This window comes from Centropristis striata, chromosome 2 (assembly GCF_030273125.1).
Source record: "Centropristis striata isolate RG_2023a ecotype Rhode Island chromosome 2, C.striata_1.0, whole genome shotgun sequence".
NCBI lineage: Eukaryota > Metazoa > Chordata > Actinopteri > Perciformes > Serranidae > Centropristis > Centropristis striata.
In genome coordinates this window covers 813,180-834,089 of record NC_081518.1, presented here as the reverse complement: position 1 = coordinate 834,089, position 20,910 = coordinate 813,180, and the positions used below count along the sequence as shown (strand labels likewise).

The 20,910-nt window shown below is 36.5% G+C and overlaps 2 protein-coding genes across 2 annotated transcripts; one reads left to right on the top strand and one right to left on the bottom strand.

Annotated features, from left to right (window-relative positions):
- The first annotated feature begins 3,638 nt into the window (after window positions 1–3,638).
- Window positions 3,639–6,743, top strand: LOC131990944 (tripartite motif-containing protein 16-like). The gene has a single exon (XM_059356197.1). It carries the CDS (start codon window positions 3,696–3,698, stop codon window positions 5,361–5,363), a length of 1,668 nt encoding a protein of 555 aa, XP_059212180.1. The 5' UTR covers window positions 3,639–3,695; the 3' UTR covers window positions 5,364–6,743.
- Window positions 6,744–11,955: 5,212 nt separating this feature from the next.
- Window positions 11,956–13,761, bottom strand: thap11 (THAP domain containing 11). The gene is given in 3 exon segments (XM_059356400.1): window positions 11,956–12,859; window positions 12,903–13,089; window positions 13,091–13,761. Coding segments are annotated over 3 exon segments (822 nt in total). The 5' UTR covers window positions 13,459–13,761; the 3' UTR covers window positions 11,956–12,592.
- Window positions 13,762–20,910: the final 7,149 nt, after the last annotated feature.

The following is a 20,910-nucleotide window of genomic DNA, read 5'->3' as shown; positions in this document are numbered from 1 at the left end:
CGTTTATCTAGAAAGAAACTGTGAAAACAGGAATTATCGTTAAGATTTTAACTTTCTGACAGTCCTTAAACGGACCATAGGTTAGTTTCTGTTGGAAAAAGTAATTAAAACAAAGCTTAATTGCAGATATTATATATATTCTGTCAAAAACACTTTATTCTAAATGTCTCATTTAAAATTTAGCCAAAAATAAACAGTTGGACAGGACAGGAGAGGCTGTTTACACAGAGCAGAGAGGAGAGGACAGTTATTCATTAGAATAACACCACGAATAAAAAGGTATGAAGCGATTTTTTTATGATGGCAACCTTTTCCTCATGCAGATACACTGGATCCAGTCTTCACTGATAAAAAGGTCTAAAAACCAGATCAAACAGCAAATCTGAGGGAAATGATCTTGCTGCATGGACAGATAATTTACCTTGACAAGATTTATTAAATTAAGATTATTAAATCTAGAAATAAGCATGTTGAACACTTAAAATAAAAAAATAACTCTCTGCTCGGGCCAGTTCATCACTGTTGGCAGCTTTAATTTATCTCTTTTGTAAATTTTGTGTCTTTTTTGGTCATTTTGTGACCAAAAGAAGATGTAAAAAGACAAAAAGAGGTTAAATCACCAAAAAAGAAACAAAAGATGTAAAATGACCAAAAAAGACATAAAAACACACACACAAAAAATACACAAGATGTAAAATCACCAAAAAAACACACAAAAACTAAAGAAAACACACAAAAAAAGACTTGGTAAGAACCATATAATTGATATTTAGTTCATTTCTTATTTTAAGTGTTCAACATGCTTATTTCTAGATTTAATAATCTGAATTTAATAAATCTTGTCAAGGTAAATTATCTGTCCATGCAGCAAGATCATTTCCATCAGATTTACTGTTTGATCTGGTTTTTAAACACCTTTTTATCAGTCTGAGCCTCGTCTGATGACAAACTGCAGCATCACATATTACAAACATTGTTTCCCTTCTCTAATATGACATAATGACAGAATATAATGACATAATAATAATGACAGTTTGCTGTTGGTCTGTTTGTCCTGAATGTAAAGGCAGCAGCCGCCATATAAAAAGAGTTGTGTAAATTTGATGGACAGCTCTGGATTAAACATTATGTAACACTGTTGGGAGTAAAAAAAAATAAATCCAGATGAGATTAGGATCTGGATCCTCTCTCTCTCTCTCTCTCTCTCTCTCTCTGTCTATCCATTCATCTGTCTCTCTCTCGTTCTCTGCTTCATGTGACACATTATCACAGCAGCAGGTGTTCAGAATGACGCATGTCAAGTTTAGAACGAGTCTCTTTTAAAATCACAGAGAAACATTCAGCTGATTCGCTGCTTTGACGAGTAACAATTAAGCAAATGACCATTCAAGCCTCAGACACACAGATGAAACAAATTAGTCCATATCAACTAAAGCTGTTACTGCAGCGCCACCTACAGGCTGAACTTCCTCCTGCAGCCTCTGACCCGTTCACACTGGTTTCTACTGTAAATCAACTTTTTTTTTTTTTAAACAATATGTTTATTGATTTTCACAGCACACAGTGAAAAACAAACAAACACAAAGAACAATCAAACAAATAAAATAGAATATATAAAAATAAAATAAAAACAACCCACACTGGGCTATACTACACTACAACTCGGCTCACAGACACAGAGAAAAAATAAATAAATAAGAAAAAAATACATATCGACAGACGATTCAGAAATTATATAGATACAAAAATAAATGACAGTTAAGCACATGTTCCAGCACATGTTCCAGTCCTATGTAAATCCTCGTGTAAATATGGTTGAAATATTCATACCAATGTATAACATAAAAGTAAATCAACTTATTAAAAAAGGTCAATAAACAGAAAGTCATTTATTTCACACACTGTAACAGCAAATGATTAGTCAATATGATAAACAGCTGCAACTTACAATTATTTTCATTATCTATTAATCTGTCGATTATTTAAACGATTCATTAATTAGTTGTGCTCAAAAATCATGATCATTTATTTGATCTTTGACCCCAAAAATGTAGTTACTCTACTCTACTTTGCTGTAAAAATGATAAACAGAGTGCAGTAACTATAATTTTGAAGTAGACACTTTTAATCACCGTAAATCAAGGAATAGTACAAAACCCTTTAACAGTAGAAAACAGTTTTTTTCATCTAAAATTAAAGGGAAATTACCATATTGTCACAAGGACACAATTACCCTAAAAATAAAGGGACTACTCTGACTAAATTACTGTTTTTTTTTTGCTAATATTTACATTTTAATTTACAGGAGAAAACCCACTCACTGTATTTTTCACGGTGAAATTCTGGCAAACATAGCTGACAGTATTTTACCGTAAATTAAACAGATTATTTTTACAGTGTACATTCATGTCTGCATTGTTGTCTTCTTTCAGCTTTTGTATTCAGTTTTCAGTCAATAAACATTTTCAAATTGATTTTGTTATAAATGTACATTGTAAAAAAAAATCATGTGTGCATGTGTTGTCGTGATCCAACTGGTCACTAGGGGAAGTGTCTGATCACAAAGAAATATTCAATTATTGGATCAAGAAGATATGTAAACACACTGTTTTTATTTAATTGCTTAGGGTTATCCATTATGACTTTAATATTTAGCGACCTGCAGAATGCTGAAATGCAGACGATGGGCCCGCAACCTCAGCAATATGCAAAGTTCCTGGGAAAAGTTGTAACAGTTACTTAAAATATCAATACAAGAATAACATAAACTGAACTTATTCAAATGTGATTAATTTTAAAGTAATCCTGCTGCTTTTCCTGACATTGTAGACATAGATAGATAGATAGATAGATAGATAGATAGATAGATAGATAGATAGATAGATAGATAGATAGATAGATAGATAGATAGATTCATTGATTCACTGATTCATTGATTGATTGATTGATTGATTGATTGATTGATTGATTGATTGATTATTTTATTCATCCCTGAAGGGACATTCGGTGGTCACAGTAATCCGGTATTTTAAGTACAATAAAATACAATAGAATAAAATACTGAGGTAGAATAAATAAAAACAACAATAGAAAAAACACAGAATAGAACAAGGACACTTAAGAAGTTATATATATATATATATATATATATATATATATGTTATAAAATGTTATATATATATATATATATATACTTCTAGCCTATTCCTTTTTCTATTTGATAGATAGATATTCAACTGTCTATAAGCTTATAAAAACAACAACCACACGTCCACTCATCAACAATAAAGACTATTGAAATACACATAAAGTAATAAAACAGAATGTATTTAATAGTTCTTGATTGTTGTGTGGCAGTAGTGAGTCTGAGTGTGACTGATTCAGGATGGAGTGACTGATACCTTCATCATCGTTATCTGCAGACTTTTTTTGTTATTTATCATGAAAAATGTCTCAATGTTTTGAGTCCTTTCCATCCTGATCTCTCTCTCCCTATCACTGTCTGCCCCTGAAGAAATCATGCACTCTGTTTCCTGGTTCCCTCCCCTTCACATCTACTAGTTAGAAAATGGGTGTTACCAACATGGTGGTGACTCACTGCACACACACACACACACACACACACACACAGAGCTCAAACCGGTTTCACTTATGAGGAAGTGAAACTCAGACAGTCGTTGTGACTGAGAGGTGAAATGGCGCAGAAAGGAGTTCAGCTGGACCGGGAAACTTTCTCTTGTTCCATCTGTCTGGATCTACTGAAGGATCCGGTGACGACTACATGTGGACACAGCTACTGTATGAAGTGTATTAAAACACACTGGGATGGAGAGGATAGAAAGGGAATCTACAGCTGCCCTGAGTGCAGACAGACGTTCACTCCGAGGCCTGTCCTGCTGAAAAACACCATGTTAGCAGTTGTAGTGAATGAGGTGAAGAAGACTGGACTCCAAGCTGCTCCTGCTGATCTCTGCTATGCTGGACCTGGAGATGTGGCCTGTGATGTCTGCACTGGGAGAAAACTGAAAGCCTTCAAGTCCTGTCTGCAGTGTCTGGCCTCGTACTGTGAGAAACACCTCCAGCCTCATTATGAATCACCGAGATTTAAGAAACACAAGCTGGTGGAGCCCTCCGAGAAGCTGCAGGAGAACATCTGCTCTCAGCACGATGAGGTGATGAAGATGTTCTGCCGGACTGATCAGAAGTCTATCTGTTATCTCTGCTCTGTGGACCAACATAAAGGCCACGACACGGTCTCAGCTGCAGCAGAACGGACGGAGAAGCAGAAAGAGCTGGAGGTGAGTCGACTCAACATCCAGCAGAGAATCCAGGACAGAGAGAAAGATGTGAAGCTGCTTCAACAGGAGCTGGAGGCCATCAATCTCTCTGCTGATAAAGCAGTGGAGGACAGTGAGAAGATGTTCACTGAGCTGATCCTTCTCATGCAGAAAAGAAGCTCTGAGGTGAAGCAGCAGGTCAGATCCCAGCAGGAAACTGAAGTGAGTCGAGTCAAAGAGGTGGAGGAGAAGCTGCAGCAGGAGATCAGAGAGCTGAAGAGGAAAGACGCTGAACTGAAGAAGCTCTCAAACACAGAGGACCACAACCAGTTTCTCCACAGCTACCCCTCACTGTCAGCACTCAGCCCGTCTACATCCAGCATCCAGATCCGTCCTCTGCGCTACTTTGACCACGTGACAGCGGCCGTGTCACGAGTCAGAGACAAACTGCAGGACGTCCTGAGAGACAAATGGACAGACGTCTCACTGACTGAAGTGGATGTTTTACTGTCAGATTCACCAGCAGAGCCCACGACCAGAGCTGAGTTCTTAAAATATTCATGTGAGATCACACTGGATCCAAACACAGCATGCACAGACCTGTTATTATCTGATGGGAACAGAAAAGCAACACACATGAGTAATGAACAGTCCTATCCAAGTCACCCAGACAGATTCACTGTATGTTATCAGGTTCTGAGTAGAGAGAGTCTGACTGGACGATGTTACTGGGAGGTGGAGTGGAGAGAGGGTGTAGTTTGGGTAGCAGCTTCATACAAGAACATCAGCAGAGGGGAGTCGTTTGACTCTTTATTTGGATACAATGACAAGTCTTGGGCTTTACAATGTTACGACAATGAAAATACATTTTGGTACAACAGTATCCAAACTCCCGTCTCAGGTCCTGGGTCCTCCAGAGTGGGAGTGTACCTGGATCACAGAGCAGGTATTCTGTCCTTCTACAGCATCTCTGAAACCATGACCCTCCTCCACAGAGTCCAGACCACGTTCACTCAGCCGCTCTATGCTGGACTTGTGGTTGGTTACAGCGCTGGAACCACTGCTGAGTTCTGTAAACTCAAATAACCAAAGTCATTGAAAGGAACAGCAGGTAAAAATGTGTTTTAACTCTTACAGCTCCCATATTGTTCACCTTTGTTGTGTTTTATAAGAATATACATTTGTAGTTTTCGTTCTAAAAACCATCTCAGTTCAGTTGTTCATCTGCTCTCTCAGCCTCCTTCTGCAGCTCCAGCAGCTCAGATCATTTTGGGCCTGTCTCATTAATATTCATGAGCCTTTCTTCTGATTGGCTGACAGTCTTGAGTGACACCCGGCCAGGCTAACCACAGTTAACGGTTTGCAGGTTAAACTCACCGGTGAATGTAAAAAGACGATGGCCACCGCTGAGGAAGATGTTGTCAGACTTTACATGTTAGAGCCTGATGATGCTTCCCTCTGACTCAAACATGAAATATATTACTGGTTCACTTACAAGTTGCAGATTTAGAGTCGGACACGATAATGTGTATACTGCCGTATCCTATAGGAGCAGCTTCTTTGAGTGACAGATTTTTAGGAAGCAGTCAGAAAATATATTTTCACAGTATTTTTATTGCAACTGCACCTGCTTTATAATCACAAGACTTGTAACTGGTGTTTTTCTACAATAAGGGACCTTTAAACTGATTTCTTTCCATGTTTGTTGCTGAGAGCTCATCGTTGTGGCATTTCTTCTCTGCAGAGATCAGCTGTCAATCAAACATTATGGGCGGGGCTTTGACATCTGCTCATTAGTTGTTCTGTAGATGTTTGACTTTCCTTCCTGTGTCTGTTGAGCCACGGAGGCTTTCACTGCTCATGATGACTGTTGTTCACCTCAACTCATATTTCTCTGCAGGAAAATGTACATTTCTCTGAGCTCCAAATGTTTGTTGAATATTTGTATGTTGTTGTTGTTGTTTTTCTTTTATGCATGGGTCTGAAGAGAGAAAGCTCCAGATATTCAAAGAAAATGTGTAAAAAAACTAGAATTATATCTACATTTATTTGTTTGTTAGACCAAATGTTGCTGTTATAATCAAAGCACAAATGAGGCTCTATGATGTATTATAAAACTATAATTATCATGTTCATAATCAATAAGGAAATAATCATTATTATCTTGTATATCTCTGAGATTCTGATCAAACTAATTGATTGTGTGGATGAAGTGAATCTGTACAAGAAATCACTGAACAAAAATGATTTAACAAACTTCACTGATGGGATGTGTGAAAAAACTGTTTCTATAATGAATAAACAAACATAAACAAAGTATTTTCTTCTGGTCTTAATTCCAGGGTTTGATATAAAGCTGATGGATAAATGATGAGACTAATATGAGATATAACTGAGGCTGTTCTCCTGAAACAACACAAAGTTCACTGTTCATGTTGAGAGCAGAAGAACATTTGTCAGTCAGTCTCTCATTTCTCCAACAAAAGCTGTTTTAATGAGGAAAGTTCAAAGGTCAGAGTTTTATATCACTTGTTGCTCGATTAAAAAAATAACCTAATTAATTAGAGGCTTTGTAATTAATTGATCGAAATTAATCGCATTTTAATTGCAGATAAATATTTGACCTGAGAACAGTGAGAAGTAATTTTTTCCACATGGATTTTTAGAATACCATTGAATAATGACTGAATTCATAAGCTTAAGCAACAAAAATCAGCTCGGGCAAACTGACTGGCAGCTCTGGTGAGGAGGCCAATCACATGTCAGGGTTAACTGGTGCCACCCGGTGGCCACGCACCTGCATGTTGGTGTCATTGTTTTCAGCACAACCTCACCTATATCACCTGATTATTACTGTTTTTCATTTTGACTTACTGGATCAACATTTTGAACACAAAAAAAATAAAACAATGATTACAAAAAACACACATAAAACACACAAAAAACACAAATAAATTACAGAAAACACACATAAAACACAAATAAATTACATAAAACACACAAAAACACAAAGAAATTACAAAAAACACACATAAAAACACAAAAACAACAAAGAAATTACATAAAACACATAAAAACACAAAAAACACACATAAAACACAAAGAAATTACATAAAAACACAAAAAACACAAATAAATTGCAAAACACACACATAAAAACACAAAAACAACAAAGAAATTACAAAAAATACACATAAAACACAAAGAAATCACAAAAAACACACATAAAACACAAAAAATGTACATAAAACACACAAAAACAAAGAAATTACAAAAAACACACATAAAACACAAAAAATGTACATAAAACACACAAAAACAAAGAAATTACAAAAAACACACATAAAACACAAAGAAATTACAAAAAACACACATAAAAACACAAAAACAACAAAGAAATTACAAAAAATGCACATAAAACACAAAGAAATCACAAAAAACACACATAAAACACAAAAAAATTACATAAAACACACAAAAACACAAAGAAATTACAAAAAACACACATAAAAACACAAAAACAACAAAGAAATTACAAAAAATACACATCAAACACAAAAAGCATAAATAAATTACAAAAAACACACATAAAAACATAAAGAAATGACAAAAAACACATAAAAACAAAAAACAAAGAAATTACAAAAAACTCAAAAAAACAAAACACACAAAATTACAATAAACACACTCAAAAACACACACACACACACACACAAAACAGATAAAAACACAAGGAAATAATAAAAAACAGTTAACACAAAAATGCTGAATGAACACTGCAAAAATCCCTGTGTTGTCTCTGTGGTGTTTTTTTAATTTTTTTTTACCTTTGCTGAAAAAGAGTTGATGCATTAAATGTGACATGTGAACTTAACTGTAAAAGCCAAAACTTTAGAGTTGAGCTGCAGCAGGAAACATGCTGCTGAACGTTTTTACCTCGTGACGTCATGAAGAAGTCAAAGAGCTCCGGAGCTTTCTTGGACTCCAGAGAAAATTGTGATATTTCTGTCAAAATCACTTTATTCTGCCAAAAAAATAGACAGTTTGCACTAACGAGATGCTGTTAAAAACATGAAATTCTCCTCAGAGACACTGAAGACTTGATTGATTCTGCTGAGACCAACGGTGACAAATATTCACTGAACATCTGACAGAACTGCAGACTGTTGAAAAATGCAAATAATTGAATATGTATTAGCATGAGGAGATCCATCCCCACATGAAAATGCATGTGTTTGTTTATACAACTAGATAAATGAGACTTAAATTAAACTGCACAAGTTATGTTAGAGTCTATCACTATAGGGCTGCAACTAACGATTATTTTCATTATGGATTAATCTGTCGATTATTTAAACGATTAATCGATTAGTTGTTTGGTGAATAAAATGTATAAAAATATCAATGAGTGTTCCCAAACCACCAGATGACGTCCTCAAATCTCTTGTTTTGTCCACAAACCAAACAGATATTCAGTTTATTGTCATAAAGGAACAAAGAAACCAGAAATATTCACATTGAAGAAGCTGAAATCAGAGAATTTGGACTTATTGTCTTTAAAAAAAACTGCTCAAACCAATTATTGGATTATCAAAATAGTTGACCATTAATTTAATAATCCATTATTGTTCCATTAATAGAATAATTGTTGCAGCTCTAGTCTATCAACAGGTATTTGGATTTACTTCTTCAGTTGTTAAACTTGTCCCACATCCACTTCAAATGTTCTCAGTTTTTAGATTCTTTGTTCACCGTAGTTTCATCCAAGAAAGACAAAGTGTGCAATCAAATACTCGACTACCGTACTAGTTATTCTGCCAAAAACTATACTGCAATATGTCCCAATATGTAAAATGCAGTATACAAAAAATACCAAGATGTCCAACTACATATAGCTGCATTTTGCAGAATGATTTTCTGGCTCAACCACAATCCTCCTCCTTCACTTGACAAGATTTATTAAATTAAGATTATTAAATCTAGAAATAAGCATGTTGAACACTTAAAATAAGAAATTAACTCTTAAAACCAGATAAATGATCTAACACTTTTAATCTAAAGTTTTTTTTATCTTGGTAAGAACCAAATAATCATCAGGTCACTCTGCTCGGGCCAGTTCATCACTGCTGGCAGCTTTACTTTATCTGGTTTAAGAGTTAGTTTATTATTGTGTCTTTTTAGTGGTCATCTATTTTTGGCCAGTTTGTGTCTTTTTTGGTCATTTCACAACTTTTTTTTCATTTTGTGTCTTTTTAATGGTCATTATATGTATTTTTTGGTCATTTTGTGTCTTTTTTTGTCAATTTGTGTCTTTTTAGTGGTCATTTTACATATATTTTGGGTAATTTTGTGTCTCTTTTGTACATTTTTTTGTCTTTTTTGGTCATTTTGTGACCAAAAGAAGATGTAAAAAGACACAAAATGACCAAAAAAAGACACAAAAAGACAAAAAAAAAAAAAAAAGATGTAAAATTACAAAAAAAATACATAAAAAGACAAAAAAAAAAACACCCAAAAAAAGACGGACACAAAAGACGTAAAATCCCCAAAAAAAGACAAAAAGTTTTTTTTTATCTTGGTAAGAACCAAATAATCATCAGGTCACTCTGCTCGGGCCAGTTCATCACTGCTGGCAGCTTTACTTTATCTGGTTTTAAGAGTTAATTTCATCATTGTGTCTTTTTAGTGGTCATTTTTACATCTATTTTTGGTCATTTTGTGTCTTTTTTGGTTATTTCACGTCTTTTTTTATTCATTTTGTGTCTTTTTTTTTGTCAATTAGTGTCTTTTATTGTCAATTTGTGTTTTTTAAGTGGTCATTTTTACATACATTTTTAATAATTTTCTGTCTTTTTTGATCATTTTGTGTATTTTTTGGTCAATTAGTGTCTTTTCTGGTCAATTTGTGTCTTTTTAGTGGTCATTTTTACATACATTTTAGGTAACGGTAAGTGTTCAACATGCTTATTTCTAGATTTAATAATCTTAATTTAATAAATCTTGTCAAGGTAAATTATCTGTCCATGCAGCAAGATCATTTCCCTCAGATTTACTGTTTGATCTGGTTTTAGACCTTTAGATTTACTGTTTGATCTGGTTTTAGACCTTTAGATTTACTGTTTGATCTGGTTTTAGACCTTTAGATTTACTGTTTGATCTGGTTTTAGACCTTTAGATTTACTGTTTGATCTGGTTTTAGACCTTTAGATTTACTGTTTGATCTGGTTTTAGACCTTTAGATTTACTGTTTGATCTGGTTTTAGACCTTTAGATTTACTGTTTTTATCTGGTTTTTATCACCTTTTTACAGTGTAAAGACATTCAGAATGTTCTGTGCTTCCTCCAGGTGACTGTAATCCAGGAGGGTTGAGCTAAAATCTTCCCAACTTTAAAGTAAAAGCAATAAATAAAAATCCTCCATGATCTTTTGACTGTTAATGTGAAACTGGACACAATCAGGAAACATCTCACAAACAGAGAAATTAATCAGCGTGAATCAGAACTATGACAAAATGAAGTTTACTTCAAAATGAGAGCAGAACAAAGCTGTCAGACAAAAGTTCAAACATGTGAAATGTAACATCGTGTGCATGAAACAGTAATGAGACGCAGCCACTAAATCACACTGAGACCAGCAGAACAACGTCTGGGCCGAGCTTCATTTATCTGCAGAAAAAAGCTCTTTTCTTCTACTTCTCTTTAGATTTCCTACAACAGAAGCTGAGCAAATGTAACTTAATGCATCAAAAACATCTTTTTAATAGATCTCATCTTCTGAGCGCCCATTCAAGTTTTAAGAATTCCTTTTCAGTCTTTTATTATTAATATCTGCTGCACAAACTTCTCTTAGCAACAAAAATAAAAGGAAAACAACTTAAGGTACCGTTGAAGGCAACTCAGGTTAATAAATGGTAGTTTTAGTTCATTTACTAACAAGTGCAGGGCTGCAACTAACTGTCTTTATTCTCCATTCATATGCAAATGAATAAATACATTATTAATTCACTGATTAGTTGTTTGGTGTATTGAATGTCAGAAAAGACGACTTAAATGTCCTTACATGTTGTTTTTGTCCACAAATTAAAAAGATATTCAGCTAAGGGAGATTTAAGAAGCTGGAAAGTGATTTATTTGAAATAAAACCACTTGTGAGAATGTTTGTTGGTTGATTAAAAAGTTGACAACTAATCAATTAATATTTGCAGCTCTACATAACAATAGTGTTTCAGTTACTAAAAACCCTAAAGATGCTTCATGGCATCATGTTTATCTCTGCAGATCTTTTTACTGCAGCAGCTTCTTCATTTCAATCCACAAGAGCAAATAAAAACTATCTGAAAGAGAAAAACTTTCTATGTAACGAGGCGTTTTCTCCTCATCAGTCAGTTAAAACGTCTCACACCAGTCTGTTTGGATAAAATGTCTTTTATTGACCTCAGCTGGTCCACCAGCAGGTCTCCAGGTCCAGCTGGTCCACCAGCAGGTCTCCAAGTCCAGCAGGTCCACCAGCAGGTCTCCAAGTCCAGCTGGTGGACCAGCAGGTCTCCAAGTCCAGCTGGTCCACCAGCAGGTCTCCAAGTCCAGCTGGTGGACCAGCAGGTCTCCAAGTCCAGCTGGTCCACCAGCAGGTCTCCAAGTCCAGCTGGTGGACCATCAGGTCTCCAAGTCCAGCTGGTCCACCAGCAGGTCTCCAAGTCCAGCTGGTGGACCAGCAGGTCTCCAAGTCCAGCTGGTCCACCAGCAGGTCTCCAAGTCCAGCTGGAGGACCGGCAGGTCTCCAAGTCCGGTTAGAGGACCAGCAAGTCTCAAAGTCTGGCTGGTGAACCAGCAGGTCTCCAAGTCTGGCTGGTGGACCAGCAGGTCTCCAGGTGATCATGTTATTATAGAAGCTACATTAACGAGCCACTCAACTTTATTTTTACTTCAGCCTCTGAAAAATCAGCTCAACTTGTTGAAAATAAATTGTCATCGCTCAAAGTTTTATACAAAATAGAGCTGGACCCGCTCCGAGTCTCTCCGAGTCTCTCTGAGTCTCTCTGAGTCTCTCTGAGTCTCTGGACCGGTCTCAGTCACCGGTAGGGTCAGAAACCGGGTCTCAGTCTCCGGTAGAGTCAGAAACCGGGTCTCAGTCTCCGGTAGGGTCAGAAACCGGGTCTCAGTCTCCGGTAGGGTCAGAAACCGGGTCTCAGTCTCCGGTAGGGTCAGAAACCGGGTCTCAGTCTCCGGTAGAGTCAGAAACCGGGTCTCAGTCTCCGGTAGGGTCAGAAACCGGGTCTCAGTCTCCGGTAGGGTTCGGGGTCAGAAACCGGGTCTCATCACATTTTCTTGCGGACGTTAAACGCCACGGAGTTCCCGTAGAGCAGCCGGTCCCGCTCCCGGACCTCCTCCTGCAGCTTGGCCTCGGTGACCCTCAGCTGGCGGATGGTGGACTTCATCTCCTTCATCTTGACCTCCATCAGGGCGATGATGTCCCGCTGCTCGTTCAGCTTCCGCAGCAGCTCGGTGGACGTGGTCCCGGTGGTCAGGGAGTACGAGTGGTCCAGCGGGCTGCTGGTCACGCTCACGTACTGCACGGCCACCTGCTGCCCCCCGGACCCCCCGGTCCCCCCCGGACCCGGGCTCCACCGGGGCACACTCGTCTGCGGTGAGCTCGTCCCCGCTGCAGCCCACCGGACCCGGTCCCCCGGTGTAGCAGGTCCCCTCGGACTGGGCGGGCAGCCTTGCCGTGCCCAGGTACTCCCCGTTCTGGCCGATCTGGACCACCGTGATGCCGTCGTCGCTGGCCTCGCCCCCCGCGGCCCCCTCGGCCCCCCCCCTCCAGCCCGCCGCTGACCCCCAGCCCGGAGGTCGCGGGGGGGCCCCCCGAGGGGGCCGCCGGGGCCGCGGACACCTTCCTGCCGCGGCCCCGGCGGCTCCTGCGCTCGTTGACGCCCCGCAGCGGGAACAGCGACGGGACCCGGATGCTGTAGGTCTTCCTGCCGCCGGGGAAGTGGACGCTGCAGACCCGGTGCCCGGTGGTGGGCTGGAAGGTGCTGAAGCAGCCGCTGACCCCGGCCCGGGAGATGTTCCGGAGCCACAGCTCCCGCAGCCCCGCGTCCTTCGGGAAGGTGTAGAACCGGAGCTCCCGGTCCCGGTGCGAGTTGTTGTAGCAGCCCGGGACGCAGCAGGTGAAGCCCGGCATGGCGGCGGAGCAGAGTCCGGCAGAGTCCGGCAGAGTCCGGCTCCCGGAGACACTTTACACTATTTACTGTTGTTTCTTTTTTCCGTCCTGGTGGCCTACAGGAACTACACGTCCCACAATCTAACTACTTCCTGTTTATTTTCCTCCCAAAGTGAGTCTCTTCCCTCCGGACGGGACCAGATCAACCCGGTTTAATCCGGATTAGAGTCCGAGGAGCTGGGATCGGACCAGAACCAGCAGCTGATGTCCAGTTTTACCTGATAAAAGTCTCCGTTTGTTCTCCGTTAACAAGACAAACCCGCTCAGAACTAAAAGTCCCACAATGCCTTGCGGTCGGCCCGTTAGGCAACTACCGCCCCTAGTGGCCAGAGGCAGGTAGCGCACATTTATTTTTTATCTTATTATTATTATTATTATTATTATTATTATTATTATTGTTGTTGTTGTTATTGTTTTTATTTTATTATTATTATTATTATTATTTAAATCCTTTATATATGTCTGAGGTAACTCCCATAGACATATTAAAGAGTCTTTATTTATAGAGTATTTATTCTTTATTATTATTATTATTATTATTATTATTATTATTATTTAAATCCTTTATATATGTCTGAGGTAACTCCCATAGACATATTAAAGAGTCTTTATTTATAGAGTATTTATTCTTTATTATTATTATTATTATTATTATTATAATCATATTATTATTATTATTATTATAATTATTATTGTTATTGTTATTATTATTTATCTTTACATGTCTGAGGTAACGCCCAGAGACATAATAAAGAGTCTTTATTATGAGTATTTATTAATATTATTATTATTATTATTATTATTATTATTATTTAAATCCTTTATATATGTCTGAGGTAACTCCCATAGACATATTAAAGAGTCTTTATTTATAGAGTATTCTTTATTGTTATTATTATTATTATTATTATTATAATCATATTATCATTATTATTATTATTATTATTATTATTATTATTATTATTTATCTTTACATGTCTGAGGTAACGCCCAGAGACATAATAAAGAGTCTTTATTATGAGTATTTATTATTATTATTATTATTATTATTATTGGTCTTTTTCAGTCATTTTGTGGTCATTTATGCTTCTCATATTGTGGCTTTTTTTGGTAATTTAGTGCCTTTTTTGTCATTTTGTATCTTTTTTTGTCATTTTGTGTCTTTTTTTTAGTCATTTTGTCTCTTTTTTAGTCCTTTAGTCCAACATAAAATGTGATTTTGAATCTTTTTTTAACTTTCAAAACACTATCATGCTCAATAAAGAATGTTAAATGTGTCAAATGTGACCAAAGGAGTCAAATCTACCATATAAGAGGGTTCCATCCAGTTCTATCATTTGATACTAAATCTATTTGAGCTTGTCTCCAGTTTTACTTGGTATATCATCATCAAACTGAAACTGGCCTCATGGAGTTTACAGCCAGAACTTTAGAGGTAAATGTACAGTAGGGCTCCACGCTGCTTTGTTTTATACTCTGATGGAGGCAACAAGTCTGATTATTTGGAGCTTTTAGAGACTCCAGAATGTTAAACACAAACGGTTAAAAGAGCATCGTTAAAGCGTTTCATTCAATCTGAGGAGTGAATTAGTTGTTTTCTTCCCCATAGCTACTCATAGCACATGTTACATGTTGTATTTGTGAATCAGCTGATTGTGAAGCCCTGCAGGCTGCAGGTGGTAGTAACCTTCCTCAGCCACTTGGTGGCGCTGTAGATTCCTCCTTTGTGATTGAGTCTGTGCTGGCGACCATAATGGAGCACTAGGAGCTGCTTCAATAGCATCTTTTTTTTGTTCTTAATCAAAGAAATGAGTTTAGCCATAAAAAGCCCAACCACCACATCAACACCTGGAGCTCTTTCAGAGGCTGCAGGTTACAGAAGGATTATTATACTTTTAAAAAAACTCTGTAAAGTGGACATAGCACATTCATTTGTGCCTATTTGACAAAAATTGGTGACACTTTATTTTGAATATACTTAAAATGTCCAAAATTGGAAACAAACAGTCACGTTTCTTAATAGCAAATATGGTAAAGAAGTGATTCACTGCAAAAAAACATGAAGCTTACCAAGTATTTTCTTCTTCTATCTAGCAATAGCATCTTAATTATATTGTTTTGAGTATAATTTACCTACTGACCATAGCTTCATGTGCTTATTTAATTATTAGTATTACTATTATGTGCTTATTTTATTATCTTATTGTGTAAAGACTTGTTTTTAGGATTGACATTGTGAGCTTTTTCATGCTTTTCAATCTATTCAACTGTTGAATATGGTGAGTTTTTACCTCAAATATTGGCTCCAGTTGAGAGTTTTAGTTGCATGGAGTTAAAATGATATTTCAAAAGCATTTTCACCAAATGTCACCAAATGTGCTCGTTTCAAGTATTTCTGGCTTATTTTAATGTTACTACAGTCGGGCTATTCAAGCCATAATTACTCCAAATAAGTAAATTTGTATTTATTTTAAGACATCATTGTTTTTCCAGTGCTAGATATGTTACTTATTTCACGAATTCTTACAAATAAATATTTACTTACTGCACTGGCAGATAATTTGACTTTTTTAGAGCATTATTTGCATAATTCTAGTTATTTCCGTCTTATTTTTTGTCAGTTGGTTTTTGCAGTGTAGTCTTCCACTACCAAATGCCATTTAAACAGAACTGGTTATTAACATAGACTTATTTTCTGAAATAGTTTTCTAGGAGCCGGTATTCCTTTAGAGCTCCTGATGCAGGTCTTTTTTTTTTTTAATGCAGGTCTGAAAAGGCCATGAGAAAATAAAACATGAAAGGAATAACAGAGCTACAGCACCTTCCATTCACTGTGTTAATGGAGCTGTGAATAACAAGGTAGCATATATACACACATAAAGACACACCTGCATTAAACAACTATTATAATATATATTATAATTATAATGATATATATATATATAGGCCTATATATTTATAGGTCTATATATATATGTATGTATGTATGTATATATGTATATATATATATACATATATATGTGTGTGTGTGTGTGTATAACATTATATTATAATAATGTATATATAATTATATAATCATAATTGTAATTATAATATAATGCATACTGTCACATTATCAAGCCCAAAAAAAGGACTATTTATTTATTTATTTATTTTTGGGTAACCTTAGAAAGTGTATCTCATAATGTCTTAACCAGTAAACTTGTTGAAAACTAAAACGTTTTCTTAAAACCTAAAACTAAAAAGAAACTTTTCATATGAGGTGAGTGCATGCTAGAATGGTGCATCATGGGAAAAACCGGTGTCTCAACGAGTGCACTTGCGCCACAGTAAGTTACACCAATATTAGTGACATAACTTCCTCTAAGTCATTTTTGTGTTTAAATACTTTAATTTTAGTGTAATCTACATCATAATATATTTCACAAGTAAAAACTTTCCGTGTGTTTGGTGAAGCCGTATTTTCGGGTGTCGGGGGAAGTGAATTTCCTCTGCTGGGACCATCTCCAGCTTCCTCTATAGAGTCTCTGGTCGTCCGGCTGACGTTACCATTAGCAACAGGGCAGCGCCCGTTCCTCTGCTGGGACCATCTCCACCTCTTAAAGAGTCTCTGAAGCAGCGGCCGGCGGTAACCTTAGAAATTATGTGTCATAATGTCTTAACCAGTAAACTTGTTGAGAACTAAAATGAATGCTATAACGTTTTCTTAAAACCTAAAACTAAAAAGAAACTTTTCATATGAGGTGAGTGTATGCTAGAATGGTGCATCATGGGAAAAACCGGTGTCTCAACGAGTGCACTTGCGCCACAGTAAGTTACACCAATATTAGTGACATATTTCTTCAACGTTTTAAAAAAGATTTAGATTTGAATTGCTTTTTTTGTGAAGGGCACCCTGAAAGTATTTTTCATTTATTTTGGTCTTGCCCTTTTTCGTCTAAGTTCTGGAAAGATATTTGTAACTTCCTTTTTTTTTTCAATTGAACCTAATTTGTCCCTTTGTTTTGAAAATATACTGTTTGGTTTCACTGACTTCCCATACACAAATCAATATTACATTATAAATCTAATTATACTATTGGCAAAATATCACATACATAAATCTCGATACACAAAAAAAATCCCCTCTTTTCTATATTTATAAGTGAAACCAAGCAGTATATTAATTCTATTAAAGACTCTACTAATTTGAAAGCTGCTAAAACTCTGAATATTTGTAATTTTTATAATATTTTTGTATGACAACCTCTTTAGGATTTATTGAAACCCCCTGGCGACGTTCTGATGTATTTTTTTGTATTACACCCAACTGCCTTAATAAAGTTGATTTAAAAAAACAAAAAAAAACAAAAAAACGACGAAAAAAATAAAAATAAAAATAAAAAATGAGTGACATAACTTCCTCTAAGTCATTTTTGTGTTTAAATATTTTAATTTTAGTTTTCATCTACATTATAATATATTTCACAAGTAAAAACTTTCCGTGTGTTTGGTGAAGCCGTATTTCCGCGTGTCGGGGGAAGTGAATTTCCTCTGCTGGGACCATCTCCGGCTTCCTCTATAGAGTCTCTGGTCGTCCGGCTGACGTTACCATTAGCAACAGGGCAGCGCCCGTTCCTCTGCTGGGACCATCTCCACCTCTGTAGAGTCTCTGTGGGTGGAGCAGGTCGGTGGAGCAGCTCTCTGATGGTTTCTGGTGATTTCAGTAGGTTTATAATGTTTCTCCTCCGTTTCTTTTGTTCCATACCGAGTTTAAAGGCCGTTAGATGAATTAGCTTTAGATAGTAACTCTGTAAAGTAGCTCTACTTCCGGTATGAGTTTGTCTGGCCGGCTAGCTGGACGAGCTAGCTAACGTTAGCAGCATCAGCTAGCTAGCTCACTGTGTGTGTGTGTGTGTGTGTGTGTGTGTGTGTGTGTGTGTGTGTGTGTGTGTGTGTGTGTGTAAGTTTGTGATATCGTAATAAAATCTAAATAAATAAATAAATGAAGTGTAAGAGCAGCTAGCTACTGTTGATGTGGACAGAGTGACTCTGTTATCTGACCATCAGAGGACTAAACTATAAAAAATAATAATACAATACATGATCAATAAAGAGCTTGATGAATGTTTGGGAGAGTTAAATGATAAATAAAGAGAGTTAAATGATAAATAAAGAGAGTTAAATGATAAATAAAGAGAGTTAAATGATGCATAAAGAGAGTTAAATGATAAATAAAGAGAGTTAAATTATAAATAAAGAGAGTTAAATTATAAATAAAGAGAGTTAAATGATAAATAAAGACAGTTAAATGATAAATAAAGAGAGTTAAATGATAAAATAAATGATAAATAAAGAGAATTAAATGATGAATAAAGAGTTAAATGATAAATAAAGAGAATTAAATGATGAATAAAGAGAGTTAAATGATGAATAAAGAGAGTTAAATGATGAATAAAGAGTTAAATAAAGAAGAGAGAGTTAAATGAATAAATAAATGATAAATAAAGAGCTTGATGAATGTTTGGCTGCTGCAGAGTGAAGAAGGTAGAGCTGTTTTTAAAGGTCATGTTCAGGTGCTCACACACACACACACACACACACACACACACACACACACACACACACACACTGCTCTAATGATAACTCCTTATCCCATAAACACACTAACACACATCACGGAGCTGTTCACCTCCTCCATCCTGACAGTAGATCAGCTTCTCCTCCACAGTTACACTAAATATTAATATGATCAGCCTCAGTCTGTAACAAGGTTATTATAGTTAACAAAACTAACCAAATAACCAAAACTAGAATTGAAAAAACATTTTCGTTAACTGAAATAAAAATAAAAACTGAAACTGTATTCTGTGGACTATAATGAAACCAAAACCTCTTTAGGACTCTTTATTTATTTATGGTTGCAGTTCTTTTCTTAGTTTGTCCTGTAAATTGTTGCTATTTATTTTAAGTTGAATATCTTATTAACTACCTCAGACATTATGATTTTCTTATTTGTTAAAGAAAAATGCTGCTGTGTTATTGTTTTCAATAAAATCAGATTGAAAGATGGAAGGTTCAGCTGTGAGTTACCAGCAGCTCAGACTCAATCAGTTTCTGCTGCTGCTGAAGGTCTGAGAGGTGAAAACACACTCAGGGCAGCGTTCTGTCTCCAGAGGTGGAGGTGACGTAGACTCTGTGGGTGTGGCACTAGTGAGGAATGGCATGTCAACTATGTCGTAGGACACAATGAGAGACTGCTGATGAGAAAAACTGGTGTGGACCTCTAACGGACATGTTTGTCCTGTTTTATGGAGACAATCACTCATAAAGTATTTTACACAAAGTAATGTCGTCTGTCTGTGGTCTTAGTCAGCTGTTCTCAACCTTGGGGTCGGGACCCCAGTTGGGGTCGCGAGATGATTTCTGGGGTCAACAAATCATTTTAGTCAGCTCTGTCTCCACTGTGTTAAAGTGTTTTAGTCTTTATGGTCATTTCATGTCTTTTTTTTGGTCATTTCAGGGTTTTTTGGTCATTTTGTGTCTTTTTTTTTTGGTCATTTTGTCTTTTTTGGTCATTTTGTGTCTTTTTTTGGTCATTTTGGGTCTTTTTTGGTCATTTTCTGTCTTTTTTTGGTCATTTTCTGTCTTTTTTTGATCATTTTGTGGTCAATTTGTGTCTTCCTTTAGTCATTTTGTCTTTTCTGCGTCATTTTGTTTCTTTTTTTGAACATCTTGTGTCTTTTTTGGTCAATTTGTGTATTTTTTTGGTCATTTTGTTTCCTTTTTTGGTCATTTTGTGTCTTTTCTTAGTCATTTTGTGTCTTTTTGTCATTTTGTGTCTTCCTTTAGTCATTTTGTCTTTTTTTGGTCATTTTGTTTCTTTTCTGCGTCATTTTGTGTATTTCTTTTGGTCATTTTGTGTCTTTGTGGTCATTTTGTTCCTTTCTTGGGTGATCTGTGAGATTGTGTTCAGTGAGCGGGGGTCACGACTCAGAAAGGTTGAGAACTGCTGGTTTTAGTTATTGTAACATTGTGAAACAGGTTAAATTACTTCCTGTCTGTTCACAAGAGTTTTTTAAAGTGTTTTGTAGTTGTGTGCCATATCGTATCGTTCATGATTATACCGGTATATTTTTTTATGGGTAAAAAAAATGCATATCATGATACTGGCAACATTCCTACTTCTTGACGTATATAAGGCATAAAGGTTTCCATTAATGACCCGTTATGACTGTGGCGAAGAGTTTTTCTTTTTGTATTTGGCAACTGTTGAGATTTGCACTTGATAATAGGTTTTAGATTTATGATTGATTTATATTTTGTTATTTATATTATTTGTTTCTACAGACTAGGGTTGTCACAATACTAAAATTTTTAACTTTGACTTACTTGATAAAAATGTTGAACCCAAAAGAAACAAAGGAAACATAA